Below are 15,757 nucleotides of genomic sequence, written 5' to 3'. Positions count from 1 at the left end.
TTGGGGCCCTCATTGTTAGGATTTGTGTAGCCGTTTGGGTTTGACAGTAGGTTTTCGGTTCGGGTGACAAACAGGGCTATATGGACTAATGGACCGCTTTTGATTAATTGATTAATAGGTGCATATTTAGTTTTCTTAGCAATCAAGTTAGAAACTTTAATCCTAGTTATTTATATCCCGCTATCATAATTGTAATCTTCATTTTGTTTTTAATGAAATTGTCTAGTTGTAGCCTGTGGATGTTGGTTCCACCGGGATTGAACCATGTTAAAATTATTGTGTCGTTCATTATTTTCTATACTGCGTGTTTTATCGTTTGTGTGTTTATTCGCTTTCGCGTACCGCGTTGTTCCTAGCACATGAAAATTGATAACTTTGGTAGCTATCCAAGTGGTACATTGGACAATATGCATAGGATTTGTTGTCGAGAATCCGTGACCTCTCAAGAAAGCTTATTTGTGATGATTGATTGAGAAAACTTGACATTGAATTTGAAGCATATAAATTTAAGTAAAATAAACTTGATGTATGAGCTTGAGAGAGTACTTGATCATTCTATCAAGGGAGTTACATTTCGGTTTGTTTGTTCAGGGTGAAGACTGAAGAGGTATGGGCTAGTAAATCAGTCTATCAGATGGTTTTCCAGTTAGACAATCAAGCGGCTTAGTTAAGAGCAGATGATCAAAGTAAGTTGCTCATGGTGATGCGATCCTTTGTAGGTTTGGGTTTGAATAACCCAAATTCAATTCGATGAAAACCCCTTACAGAAAGACTCTTTCTTAGGCTAGATTTATAAGTTATGATTCATTATAGACTTCACTCACTCTTCTTTATTCCTGTTAAACAATTTGAAGACGGTTACAGATTCACACTTGACCATAATACAACTTAGCAACCGAAAATTCACATGAAAAAAAATTATACATACACTATTTGTTAATAGATTTAAATCCCTACGGAAGCTTTTAAGTAATAGAAATGCCCCACTTGTGAATATATTTTGCAAGCTCCTTGATCTCTTTATCGCTGATAACACCATCCCCGTTAGCATCAGCGTGACGCAGTGCGCCATTAGCTCTAAAGCCTGCAAAACGTACTCCAAGACTCTTCAAGCCTTCCCTTAATTCCTTCGACTAATCTTGCCGTCTCCATCGGTATCAAAGTTTCTGAGAATACCCTTTAACTATTCTTCCGTCAAGGGAACTACAGCTGGTTTCGGACGCCATGATCTACCGGGGAAAGAATTGATCCCCATCTCGAGCATCGGGGAAAGTGGTTTGAGTTGCTAAGAGGTTGAACATATATACACACAACATACAAAGGCATGGTGTTGAGTATAACAGACTTTCTTTTATATGCTAATATTCTTTCTTTACTACCTTTTGAATTGGTTATTAAGAATAGTTTAATACATGGAATCGTATTATCTTATGTTGCGATATTTTTCTATCAACAACTAAGTTAGTTACCTGTGTTACACACGGGTGGAAAATAAAGAAAACGTAATACATTTTCATGAATTGTAATGTCATTTTATAAAAACAAATAATTTTACAATGTTATTTCTGTGCAAAATGTTATAAAAATGTCGTCATATATTTAAAAATTAAATTTACAAAGATTAATGTTTGGTTGTAAAAGAAAATAAATAAAAATAAATTATGTTTTAAAATAATAAGAGAAATAAGGAACAATCTTAAATTGTTGGGTCAGAGAGATATCAGAATACAACACGATTAGACAAACAATATAGAAATATATATAAGATAGGTTTGCGTTAGTATCAAACAAAAAAATATTAGTCAAAGGGAATCGAATTCAAAATTAGACAAAATGATTGCAATAACTATGGTTTTTTCTTTACATATTATGGGAAATTTGAATTTGAAAAATTCGTTTCGTATAGAAATTCTTTATTAATATATATATATATATATATATATATATATATTATAAAAATACCAACTAATATTAACATAAATTTTAACCTTAAATCGTAAACGTAACAACAAAATATAAGGCAAACTTGGAAGTGTATTTTCATTGTGTGATTATTTATAATTCTCTTTAATGTGCAAAAGTTGTAGCACTTTCTACACTGTTTTGAATTCAACAACTAACACACATTTCATATTGCATAAAGCAATTCTCAATGGGAGCATGATTTTCTACTTAGTTACTAATAACATAAGAACTTGTTGTAGCATCCAATTTAACATATAATAAAATAAGATAGTACAAAATAATAGAATATACATAAGGTCATATATTCTTGAACTGATTCTAGCATACCTTTTTCGACCATATTATATGCATACCCGCTACCATGCTTCATCTAAGTCAATGCAAATTCAAGTCCAACTAGCATAGCAGTTATAATAGGAATTCTTTGCAATTTGATAAATATTTGGTTGTGAGTAATAGCTAAAACATTGTGATTACAAAATCAAAGGGAAAAAACATAAAATAATTAAAAAATAAACTAAAGCGGATAAATTCTTATAAAGGTATGCAGTTTCATTACAGTAAACAATTAGAAACATAATGATATCAAGAACGAAAAAAATATACATTTCCAAAATGTTATGTAATTAAACCAACCTATATAGTTTGAAATAGACAGATTGGTTATTAAAATGTAAGATAGTTGAAGTCTTATAGAGTTGAAAACAAACTGACTTATTTTTGAATGACTTCATTACAAATTAGAAAATATAATTAAATTATTGTGTTTTGTGATTTATGAATATGTCATAACTTTAATATATTCGAAAACGGTTTATATTAAGGAAGCGTCAAAACATAATTAAATTTAATTAAAACATAATGATTATTTGATTTTGGTCAATAAGAATAAGAGAAAAGAGAGATAAATCATTTGAATATTATACAATTTGTATATTTTGAATTATAGAAAGGTCAACAATTAAATATTATTTTAGTTTTATACTTAAAGAGAAAACATATTTATATATGTTAAGTCAAAAAGTTAAGATAATTACCACTTAAGTAGAAATTGGTAAGCATATTTAATTTAAAACATGAGGTCTTTGATTCAAGACCCGTATCACACAATAATTTATTTTTTAAAATTTTACAAAGCTTTAATGCTATGGAAAACGGGTCACTGGTTATAATAAAAAAATGGGTCATGGGTCATGAAATAATAGGAAATAGATGACATGACATCCTGATGTAGATGTCGTGCTCTAATAAAAACAAGTATTTATGAAACTTAAATACCTATAATTAGTAGAGGTAAGTAAGGTCGTCTCCTCAAGGATCAATGAAAAGTGCAAGTTTGACTCATGACTCAAAACTAATTAACTAAACGGACATAAAATGTCAATCAATTTTGAAAGATGATTTTTAAAGCAACATGATTACTTTTATGATTTGTAAACAATTTAAGAAAAGAGTGATTCACTTCAGGTTCAAATAATATTCAAACAAGCTAGTCACGAATTCTGTTAAGTTTACTGCACAGTAATTACTAGACCTAGTAGTTTGGTTATGATGACAAACAGACCCTAATCCGAATTGTTGACACAACTGCACGCGATCTACCTAATCACCAATTTTATAATGTGAAGACCAGTTGTTAAGCAATGGCTAACGACTATTGGATCAATGGCTATAAGAACTCAGTCCTAAATGCTGATAAACATAACCGAATAGTTGATGCAAAATATGATAACCAGATTACAAACTATTTAAATAATTAACACAAAAGCAAAGCAAGATAAGACGATAAATAAAGATTTAAAATAATTAAGAACATAGAATTCGATCATATCAAGTTTACACAAATCCCTAGCCTAAAGTGATCACAAAGGTTTTTTTAGCCAATAACCATGATGGAATCGCTAAACCTAATGTTAGTTTGGGTCTTCATGGAACAATTCTTGCTCGAGATGGGGTTGGAGATGGTGGAGAAGCTCTGAAATCCGCCTTAGATCTGCTGGAATGAAGGATATGTTAAATGGAGGCGAAACCCAAATTTTATATTAACAAAAATGGGTCAAAACTATGATTTCCGTAGCCCAAACTGAGTTCGGCATCGCCGACTCCATTTGGCATCTTATATGATCAACTTTTAACGTCGGGCAGAATCTTTTGGCGTCTTTGGATAGCTTCGGCATCGGTAACTCCAGATCTGGGGTCGACAACCCCAAATCTGATATTGATCTAGTTTTGGCTTGTTTATACTCCAATGCGCGGACCATTTATCAACCTTGTTCTTCCTGAGACTTCTAAGCATGCAAAATTAGCTCAAGTTATGTGTCTTTAACGCTCAATACCCTGAAACACATAAACATACTTGAAGTACCAAAATCTTAACTAAAAACTTAATAAAAATAATAAATTAAAGTAATTAAATACATAAAATTCACCCGACCATCACATCCTATGTGGTGGGTCTAATTGAATACCATATGGACAATATGTTTTCTTGAATAGTATAGTTAGATTAGATATTTGTTTTTAACCATATATCTTAACCTCTTGTAACTATAACAAATATCTTTTGTGCTCATTACACAAACCCACACTAAATTTAATAAAGAGTTAAGTCTTATTTTAGTGTCTTTGGTTTGTCCAATTACATAACTTTAGTACCGTTTTTAAATTTATTGCAACTGGCTACTTCACTTTTATGAAATTTGCCATATTATTACTTTTTTCTAACCCCGTTAATTTTGTTCGTCAAGTCAAGGGTAAATTGGTAATTTTGTTTATCTTATTTATCTTTCTTTTGAGTTAAGTGTCACTTCCATATCCATGGTTTGTCAAATTATGCAACTTTAGTACATTTTTCTTAAATTTATTACTAGATAAGATAATTGGACTAGTTTTGGATCAGAGACAAACCAAAAGAGACATTACATAATACAAACGTCACCTCTAACCCTAAATGAACAGATCACCCCCCCCCCCCATCTTCTAGTTCAATGAATTACGTTATGGTGCTTTTCCTATGTTGTTCTTCAACCATCCTTCGAACATCTTGGGTATCACTTAACACAGGTCGACGTTTTTATTGTTGTGGTAGAAAGGTATGGTAAAATACTAATTTTGTTCATTTCTAACCTAATTAATCGATGTTGGTCCCAATTTCTGACCTAATCGATGTTATATGAATATATGGGATTGTTATTTGGCTTGATCCTATGATATGTGAAGCTACTTTTATCAAACCCAGGCTTTTGAACAAAATTAACACACATGACGAAAATGCAAGAACAATGGCTAAGATGAGCTCAAATATTGAAGCTACTGGAAGAAAATTGATAATCAAGAAAAAAATGCTAAAAATTATGCATTTCATATTTGTTTTTCATCTTTTATCATGTATTTTATTGACTTTTTAATTGTGACATGTAAATGTAATATGCAAGGTCTCTTTGGTTTGTCTATGTATCCAAAGCTAATACAAGTATCCTGTTGCAATGAATTAAAAAAAGATACTAAAGTTGCATAATTGAACAAACCAAGAGTATGAAAATGACACTTGGCTCAAAGAGAAAGTAAATAAAATAAACAAAATTGCCAATTTACCCTTGACTTAACGGACATAATAGACGGTGTTAGAAAAAAGTACTAAATGACAAGTTTTAGAAAAGTAAAATAGTCATTTGCATTAAATTCAAAAATGGTACTAAAGTTGTATAATTAGACAGACCACAGGTACTACTATGACAACTCTTTAATATAACAATAACTAAAGTTACGTGATTAGACAAACCACATGAATACATGTTAACTATTAATGGGCTTAAGCTTATATTAAGGTTAATGCCATGGGATAACCGTTCATGAACCTATTTTTTACTGATTAATTATTAATTTGGTTTTATGCCCGTACTTTGCTGCGGGGATGAATCACTTTATTAACATAGTTTAAATGTAAGTTGACGAGTGTGATTAGCTACTTTAATTTAATAGATTTTTCTATGAATGAAAAGAAATGATTGAGGATAACATAAAGACAGGAAGCTAAGGAGCTTACACGTAGTCACGTACCATACTGTATGAAAGTGGTCAATGAGTCATTATTTTATCCTTTCATGATGCTGTAAAGCTGCTTACTATGGAGGGGGCTTTAAAGCCCCTCCATATCACCATCACGTAGTTTTGTTGCTCCTCTTTATAACGCCCCTCTATGATTTAATGTCAATATTTATATATGTATGTATGTGTTTGTGAGAGAGTGAGAGGGCCCACATATTCATCCATAGCACCGGTCTTAATGACCCCACCCCCCCCTCCCCCCTTTTTAGACACCCCTAAGTTAGCGCCCTCGGCAATGTCCAAACCCAAAGTCGCCCCATGAACACCCCCAACGACGCCTATAGCGAACCGCCTAAAGGTAAATACAACGTGCATAGAAATAAATATATTTGATGAATAGAAATATTGTGAGTTTGGTGAAGTTTGATTTTTAATATATATAATATGACGAAACTCATATCAAGGATAATGTTTTTCACAACTCTTGCTTAATCATCCTCGAAACTCATATACGCATAGTGCATAGTTAAGGAAAACAATACTATTTGTTGTGTACAGATCGAATTGCTTTTGATAAAAATACAATAAAAACATCACGTCTTTCAAAATTCATTCTAATTAATATCTTTTAATAGTATTTTTTTTATGAAAGCAAAATCTTCTTTAAAAAGTACAAATATACCACGCATTTGGCAAATAGTGTTTTTATGTAGAAGTATGTACAAATTAAGAAAAGAATACAACCACCATCCTTTAAAATCTCATGCGTAACAAAGCTGTTGTAAGGGTATGATAGATTGGGATGTAAATAAACTATGCCTCTTAGTAGAGATAAATCAAAATGGGTATTTGTACTCACTCGGTACTGAATCAGTATTAAGTTTTGAATTTTTTTGGTACTCGTACGGTACCGACATTTCACAAATTTTCCTTCAATACCGAACATTCTGGTACATGTACCAAGAATTTGGAAAAATCGATACCGGTACAAGCTCATCTGTACCTCTCAGTGGCGGACTTAGCCTTTTTTTTGGGGGGGGGGGAACCTTATTTTTTTTATTTAGTGTTATTCGTCTATGAAAATCCCGATTAGCCTCTTTAAAATTAGTGTTAAGCCCTCTTATCGCTCCATGAACAAAATTATAAGTCTACAACTGATACCTCTATATGGGCTTGGAAGTATATTATTAGAAACATAAAGTACGTGTGTAGCTAAACTAAAAACATTCTAGAAGCTTTCTTCCCGTTGAAGCTAAAGATGCCCCCAAATTCTCGTCTCGTGTTCGGATTTCACGCCCACTTTATTTTCTTGACCATAATATATAACGCGGGTTTCGTACTTTGATATCGCAAGTCACATTTTTGGCCTTACAACGTGCATGTATCTAGCTTTAATATATACGGATATAAGGATAACCGCATGAAAAGTAAGTACTAACAATATTATTGGCAGTATGATCATTCATGATCTTTATCCTAAGAAAACAAACGAATGGATAAAGCAATGGATTTTTAAATAATCTTGGTGCATACATTAGATACTGGAGACATCCATTCATACTTACTTGTTGGCGGCATTTTAAGGAGGGAAGGTATATAAGATAACGGCCCATATAAGCAACCGCTAACCAACAAATTAACTACCTAAACATCACCTTAATAGTGAAGATGGATAGTTCGATCGGGTATTTCCCCAGGTTTGAGTATTCTGAAGTGTTATGAGAGCAGATCCAAGCTAATGCTTGCAAAACAGAACACCGTTGAGTCTCGCTACGGGAAGGACATAGTGGGGGGTCTTCCGGTAACCACCATCCGGCGTGAGAATCAGTACTGTATGTTAATCGGAAATAATACGAGTACCGGTATATTGCGTAAGGCTTGGGAGTGTGAATGAATACCTTGAAGAGATGATCTTCGTATTTATAGCCGAATGTGGGGGAAGGTGATCGGTGGAGTTGTCACTATTATTCCCTCTCTTCCTGAACGGACACGTGTCGAGCCTTTATTGGTTTGTGACAGCCTGGACCCGTTTATGGGTCAGCCATTATCTGTGCACGTCGTGGGATGGCCATTACGTGTCCAGGTGTCATCTTTCCGTTGGCCGATGTTGCTATCAGGTGGTATTAGGAGGATCTTCTATAAATAGTTTGTTATAACTGTTCTTCCATATCACGTGGGGATCATATGTGTGATGAGTCCCTCGAGTTGTTTGTGGATTCCTTCCGCGGATGCTTCGCGTGACAGTCCGCGGGTTATGGTGGAGATCCGCTAAACGTGTCTTGGATTGTGGATGGCTTTACCAGTCCACGTGACCCTTGCGCAGATGTCTTTCGACGATCCATGGATTGGATAAGTGATCCGTGGGTGGCGGATGTCTTCTGACGATCCGCGGATCGGTTAGGGGGTCCGTGGGTAGCTTTGCTACCCTCCCTCTATAAGCCCCCCAGTCCATTATTGCTTCCGTGATGTGATGTCGCGGGTGGAATTATGGACTTAGTTGAGGCCTTTGACGCGGGTTGTAACTGCTGACCCTTTGGATTCCTGTTGCTTTTGAACTGGGTACTGTTTTGGCGTCTGCGATGTGACGTCTCCTGTCTGAATCGTGTCAGGAGCAATGCTCGAGGTTGGTGCACAAGTTTTTAGGCGGTTGATTCAAAATTATTTTGTTTTGTCAGTTCCCACCTAAGTGTCGACTCCTGACTGGACGGTTTCAGCGTGTGAGCTGGATCCTTCTCTCTTCGCATTAATTGTGATGTGTATATATGAGAGGCCGTTTCAGTTTCCAACTTACTTGCAAAAAATTTTCCTCTAATCCTCTTATCTTCTCTGTTCTTCTTCTTCCTTTGATCTTCCAAGTTTTCCGATCAATCATGGCAGGTGGTAAGAAGAAGGGTAGCAAGGCTAAAGAGGGCAAGAAGGATACGTCGAAGGGGTTGGTGGAAAATATATGCATCAACTGAAAACTGTCTGATTTCCAGGACATTGTCAACCTTTGAAGTTCTTGTTCCCACCGTCGTGGGGGGATATGTTCAGGATGCCCCTGGAGATGTATCAAGAGCCTGTTCTTGATCACTTCAAAGGTAATTTCCTTTTTCCCACCCGTGGTCGCACAGAGCCGGTAGTCAGCGAGTTTACGGTGGCTCAAGGTGTGTACATTCTTAACCCTAAACCTCTTACCGTTATGCACCCGGATGGGACAATAATCCTTTCTTCTAGTGGAGAGTCTTCTAGTGAAAATTCGACTAGTGAAGAGTCTCCATCCGGTGATCCGGAGAGTTTTCATGCTGGCGTTGTACGTGCTATTGCAGATCTGAGCCGCCGCAGGAAGAGGGCGGATATTGCTGGTGTATCCGGTCTGAATAAGGATTCCGACGCCGATGAACCCGCTGGTGGTGAGGCTACTGTGGACACCAAGGATCCCGCTGGTGGGGAGGTGTCTCCGACTTCTGCTCCTATTGGTGGAGGGGCAACCGGCGGCGCCGAGGAACCCGCTGGTGGTGAGGCAGCCAAAGGTGCCGGTGACGTTGACAGTGGGGAGGTTACCAAAGCTGGAGGGGAGGGTCCCCCCCTTAAGAAGATCAGATTAACCCAGCTCCAGGATCGGGTCAAGAGTAGGACCTCTGTGCGGCAACCTGCAGGTAGCTGAATGCGTAATATTCATGGACTCATTTTGTAAACGTCTAACTTTTGTTTCTAGATTAACAGCTGTTGTTGCGCCGCATCTACCTTCTCCGCCTACGGAGGTTTTGCAGGAGAGGGTTGGCGAGGATGTGCCTCCCGAAGATGCCGATATGCAGCCACCTGAGGTAGTGGTGGAAACTGAGGTGGTGTCTCCCAAGGAAAGAACTGGGACTTCCCCAATTTCCACGGATGAAAAGGGGGAATCCTCCAATCCTTTATCACAGGATCAGGGGGATTCTCTTTTTCGTCCTTGATGGAATCTTGGCCCGGACGCGATTTTTACCGATCCGCGTGTGTGTCAAGAATTCTTTGAACATTGCCTCCCACCCTTTGAGTGTAACAGGATACACTCCCAAACTCAGGCTAGTTTGGCGCAAGCACTTAGCTATCATCTGGCTAATGTGTTGTCAACTAGTCGTGAGGTATTTAAGGGTTGGGTGGTTGGGCAAACCGACCTTGAGCGCGCTGTTCAACGCATGGTCGAGGCTGAGGCAGCGAGGGATGCTGCCCAGGCGGAGGCTAGGAAGAAAGAAGCTGCTCTCCTGACTCTTCAGGAGGAGAATAAGCGTTTGAAGGAGCGGGTAGCCGCGCAGGTCGAGTTTATCGCTGCCCGAGATGAGGAGGTCCGGAGGCTTGCTTCCGAGGTCCAGGAGAAGGACGACCGCCTTGCCTCTGTTACTGAAGAGAAGGTGAGTCTAGAGAAGGCCTTCACTGATGCCTCGGATGAACGGCACTGGCTTCTTAAAATTGGCATCCCCAAGGTAAATATTTCAATTATCTGTTGTCTTATGAGAATATCATCCTGACTCTTCCTTGGTTTAGATTGTCAGGCTCATCAAGGAAGGGCCCGAGCTTGGGGATTGCTTAGCTGACTTGCTGGTCAGCTCGTCACGGGTGGGTCGCCAAGCGGGTTTCTAAGAAGTGTACACCATGGCTCGCGAGGGACGTCCGCCTACAGAGTTTGAGCTTCAAGGCCAGGATTGTCAAAAGGAATATAATGCGCGGATGGATGCTTTTGATAATCTTTCCTTTGACATCCTGAAGTATATAGAGAAGAACCGTCGCGAGCCCACTGCTGTTAGTGAGCTGCGCCTTCATGTAAATAAGCTGCTCGCGGAAGCTGAGGATAAGGAGGCCCCCCGTGACGAATTAAATGATAGTGTAGATTTATCAATGTACTTCCTTGTTTTGTAAACTTGTGTATATATAAAATGAAATGGAACTATATTTTTCACTTGTGTTGAACTTTTAATTTTTAGTGTTCTGTGTTTATCGGGAAGGTTGTTCAAATCGCTGATGACTTCTTTGTCGATGACCCTTCCGCCTGCATTTATGACTTGTCTTTTTCTTATTCTTTTTTGTAACTTGCATTCCGATAATGTCTGACGTGTCAGCCACATCATTTAGTTTGTCTAGTTACTGTAGAACTAGTAGTTCCCCGATTATAATTGAGGTTTGACAGATGTGACAGGTTTGCACTGTGCAGAAAAAGGTCTGACAGCTGGCTCGCGCCGTATCTCGAGATTTTAAATTTTTGACTTTTGGTTTTCCCGCCCGACGTGTCACAATCTGGTTGGTAGACAGTTGCGTCGCAGCATTTCATGCATTAAATGCTGCCACTATATATATATATATATATATATATATACGTCGATCTTTCTTCGTTTTCATTATTTTGTGTTGAAGAGCTGAATTAATCCTTGCCGGAGTTCCTGAAGTAATTGTCTCTTCTTCTTTAAGAAATTTCTTGTGCTTTATTTCTTAGCAACCATAGCTCGTTGTAATCAATATTTGGCCGATTATATGGCGTCGATGAAACCTGATTATCAAACCATTGATTCTGTCACCATTGATTGGTACGTCAAAGGGTTTCAAGACGTCGTCAATGCTTATGGTATGGTTCCAGAATGGGAGCCAGAATTTCCGGCTCCTGGTTCAACGGCGAACCGATCTCCGGTGAGGAAGATGGCGTGTTCGCCGAATTCTTTAGCTCCGGGAATTTCCAATTTCTGGTTACCCGGTTTCTGGGTAAGCTAATAACTGGGAATATGATTCATATTTTCCAGTTTCATGCATCGGCGATGATGTGCATGCGCCATTTTGAATTTTGCTGCCGGGCGCATGGCATCGTGCCCACCACCATTTTGACAAGTTCGGCGTGTTCTACCGCTTGCACGTTAGGGGTGGCCGATATGTTTGCCTTCCGACTGATCGGAAGGCTAATCCTGGGGACACACCTCTCCTGGACCCCCGTTGGGCCAGGAAGTTCTTTTGGATTCGGGAGGACGTGGTTCCGTTATCCATGCACTGCGTTCGGCGGATCAGCCATTGCTTGCGCTGTCGTTCGTTGATCGTCCAGAATGTCATGGGCGGTACCAACAATTGACCCATACCCCTACTCCCATGCGTCCCATCCCTGAGTCTGCCCTTGTGAGGGATGGGATGAGCCGCCTATGGCCTTATCCGAACGATGTGCCATACTTCCGGAAGCCAGATGGATGTAAGTAATTTCGTAATATTTTTTAGGGTTATCCCGGTTTCTAATTTTAGTGTATTATGCAGCTGAGGGTCTTCTACTGTCTGTTCTTCTTGTGGGTGTGCCTGGGGTTATGCATGTTGCTACTCGCGATAAGAAGGAGCTCCCTATCCTCGACAAGACCAATGATAGATTTTGTCTCTAAGGGCTTATTTGCGACAGGTAACTTGTCCTTGATAAGACCAAGGATAGCTTTTTTGCATCCTCTCATCGGTTAACGAATGTATTTGTGAAACAGCTTTTGGTCGCAAGAGGAAAAAACCATCCCCCAACGATGTTCTGTTGGTGGTGGCTGGTGGGAAGCAGGAAATGGACCTTCTTCCTCCTCATCCTTCGAAAGCAAAGAGGACTCGCCTTTGTGACCGTGTTGCGGTCCGTACTAAAAGTATCGCAGGTACCTTTCTAAGGATTTGTGTATGTTTATTGTTCAGTTGCTTACTTGGCGGTTTGTGTTTGTGCAGCCCCTGTTATTCTCTTGGACTCTCCTCCTACTAAGAGTGACCCCAGCCGCGTGTCTTCTGCTGGTAAGGGGAAGTCCAGGGAGGGTTCAACTTCCTCTGGTGCCCGGGAGTTGGAATCACCACCTTTGCCTCATGTTCATGAAACTGAGGAGCCTTTCGAGCGGGTGGTGGTATCTCCTCCGCCTCCTCATCGATCCGAGAGGGGGGAGGGAGGCCACATTTTGCAGGGCGGGATTACCCGGCATGTCCCTAAATGGAATCTGACTCATTCCTCGCGATTTTCTAACGGGGAGGTGTGTTTTGATTTCCTTCATGAGGGCGTGCCCCCTGCGGAGCGCGAGTACCAGAAAAACCTGTCCCGGGTATCTGTTGGAAATTCGTATATATGTCATCTGGCCAATTTGGTCTCCACGACCCAAGAGATATACCGGGACTGGAACCACATGGGACGGAACTGGGGTTCTTTGGAGAACTTGTTAGAAGAGCTTCGGGCTGAAAGGGAAAAATATCGTCTCGCGGCTAACACCCAAAGATGGAAGTTGAGAGATTCTGAACGGGCTCTTGAGCAGGAGAGGGAGCGGCAAGCTGCTGCTGCTGCTAAGGAGTGGGAGGAGGCGTGTCGGCGACAGAACGTTGCACTTGAGACCGCGAGGAGGCAGCCAAGTGTGATATTGAAGCTCGCCTTGCAACTCAGAAGAAACTATCAACACACTTCGTGCTGCGGCTGCTGAAAAAGATCAATTAATTGAAGATCTGATCAAGGAAAACACCAAGTACATCGTTGATCAGGGCGCTCTGAAGTAGAGTGCTAAGGGAGCTTCTTCTGACTGTGCCTGGTTGATGTGGGAAGGTTTTCCCAAGGTATGGGTTTCCCTGTCTTTACCATAACTTGTAGACTTGTTACGCAGATTCTTGAATCATTTTCGTAGGTTATCTCCCGTATTAACAAAGGAGATGAATTAGGAAACTGCCTTGATGACCTTCTATGTGCATCAAGTGATTCGGGGCATAAAGCAGGCTTCCAGGAGGGGATAACCTTTGCTCGGGAGGGGCGTCTCTTGGAGGAGTTTGACCTTCAAGGAGTGGATGTGGATGGGAAGTATGATACGCAAATGGACGCTTTTGACCAACTGCATTTTCCCATCCAGGACGCTATCCAAAGTTTTGCTGAGGCGGCGGATGGCATTCGCCAGCTCCGCGACTATCTTCGTGAAAAATAATTTTGTTGTATATATTATTTTTCTCTTGTTTCTGTAATCCCTTTTTTGAATGTATATATGGCATAGATTTTACATTTTGTCTTGTATGAGTACAATATAAATGTTTGTGAGCTAAATCCGTCATAGATCCAAAATATAGGATTAGGATAAGTATTGGTATGCAGGTCTATACGTACAGGAATTAATATTCTAAGAAATTTTAAATTGGATAATTGCGCAACTATATTTGTATTAGTATCATTTCAAATAACGAAATTTGGTACGCAAACCGAAATAGCAGGCACGCAGGCCAGTAAGGGGGCGCACAGGCCTGAAATAAAAATTCAAACTTCTGCATATAACACCTTCGCAGTTGTTCAACGTTCCAAGTCCTCGGAATAGGAGTGCCATCCAATTTTTTCAGCTTGTATGCACCCTTTCCCAGTATTTCAACAATTTCGTATGGGCCCTCCCAAGTCGGTGCTAACTTTCCTGGCAATTCGGCGTTTGATGCCTCATTGTTCCGGAAGACGTAGTCTCCTTTGTGGAATTCGCAGATTTTCACCTGCGCATCGTAATATTTTTGGAGTTGGTTCTTGTATTTGCTTTCACATATGGCTGCCAACTTGCGTCTTTCTTCCAGGAGGTCCAGGTTCATTCTAAGTTCTTTTTCGTTGTCTTCCATCATGAGGGTTCTTGCGGATGGGAGTCCAATCTCTGCCGGCATCATTGCTTCCGTGCCATAAGTCAAGCTGAATGATGTTTCTGAGTTGCTTGTCTTTTTACTGGTGCGGTGTGCCCATAACACATGGGGTAATTCGTCGACCCAAGCTGTTCATTTAGTTCCCAATCTAGCCTTAATGCCTTCTTTGATACTACGATTGGCTCGTTCGACTTGCCCATTAGCTTGTGGGTGAGCAACTGATGTGAACACTTGTTTTATTTGTAATTCAGATAAACATTCCTAGAGGTTGCTGTCTGCGAACTGGGTACCGTTGTCGCTAACAATCGTCTGGGGAGGCGGAATCGGCAGATGATATATTCCCAAAGGAATTTCTTCACGTTCGTTGCCGTTATACGGGCCAATGGTTTGGCCTCCACCCACTTTGTGAAGTAGTCTATGGCGACTATCAGGAACTTCACACGCCCGGGGACTTCAGGGAATGGTCTCATGATGTCTATGACCCATTTTTGGAAGGGCCATGCTGCAGTGACTGGGACTAGGCATTCTGAGGACGTAGCGTCGGTGGTGCGTGACGTTGGCAAGCATCACATTTCTGGATTTCTTTGAGGGCATCCGTGTGCATACCCTGGCCAATAATATCCCGCGTTCATTATTTTTGCTACCACCATCCATGGTCCCGCGTGCAACCCGCAGATGCCTTCGTGGATTTCTTGGATCACATAATTGGCATCATCGGCATCTATGCACCTGAGTAACGGACCGAGGAAGGACTTGCGGAAGAGGACGTCATCGTGAAGTTGATAGTTAGCCTTGTGGCGAACCTTTCTTTCTTCTACTTTGTCTTCCGGTAGGGTGCCGGATGACAAGTACTCAATCAGGGGCGTCATCCACGAGACTGTGCCAGTCTGGATGACCATTACTTGATGCTGAGGTACGGATGACCTGTCCAAAATCTAGATCCTCACATCTCTGCCCATATGTTCAAAATTGGTGGATGCCAACTTGCTTAAAGCGTCCGCGGGTCGATTCTCACTTCTTTTAGGATATGTTTGGTTGGAGGTAATGGAATGAGAGGGGAATGGAATGGAAGAAGGAATGGAATGGACAAGGGAATGAAATGAATCATTACCATTCCATTTCCTTGTTTGGTTAACCTATGGGAATGAAATCAATTATTCATTTT

The 15,757-nt window shown here is 40.0% G+C and overlaps 1 protein-coding gene across 1 annotated transcript; it reads right to left on the bottom strand.

Moving 5' to 3' along the window:
* Positions 1-14,130: 14,130 nt before the first annotated feature.
* On the bottom strand, positions 14,131-14,616 carry LOC143615480 (uncharacterized). Its single transcript, XM_077088597.1, has one exon. The coding sequence runs from the start codon at positions 14,614-14,616 to the stop codon at positions 14,131-14,133; it is 486 nt and encodes a 161-aa protein (XP_076944712.1).
* Positions 14,617-15,757: the final 1,141 nt, after the last annotated feature.

The sequence above is a fragment of the Bidens hawaiensis genome, unplaced genomic scaffold (genome assembly GCF_021521415.1).
Source record: "Bidens hawaiensis isolate Kalapana, Puna unplaced genomic scaffold, B.hawaiensis_p1.1 tig00043120_1, whole genome shotgun sequence".
Classification (NCBI taxonomy): Eukaryota; Viridiplantae; Streptophyta; class Magnoliopsida; order Asterales; family Asteraceae; genus Bidens; species Bidens hawaiensis.
Note: the sequence above shows the minus strand (reverse complement) of the source record. Positions and strands in the feature narration are given on the sequence as shown.

What these genes read in the sequence shown, in the direction of transcription:
- LOC143615480 (XM_077088597.1), bottom strand. Translation starts at nt 14,616, where the DNA reads ATGCCGGCAGAGATTGGACTCCCATCCGCAAGAACCCTCATGATGGAA.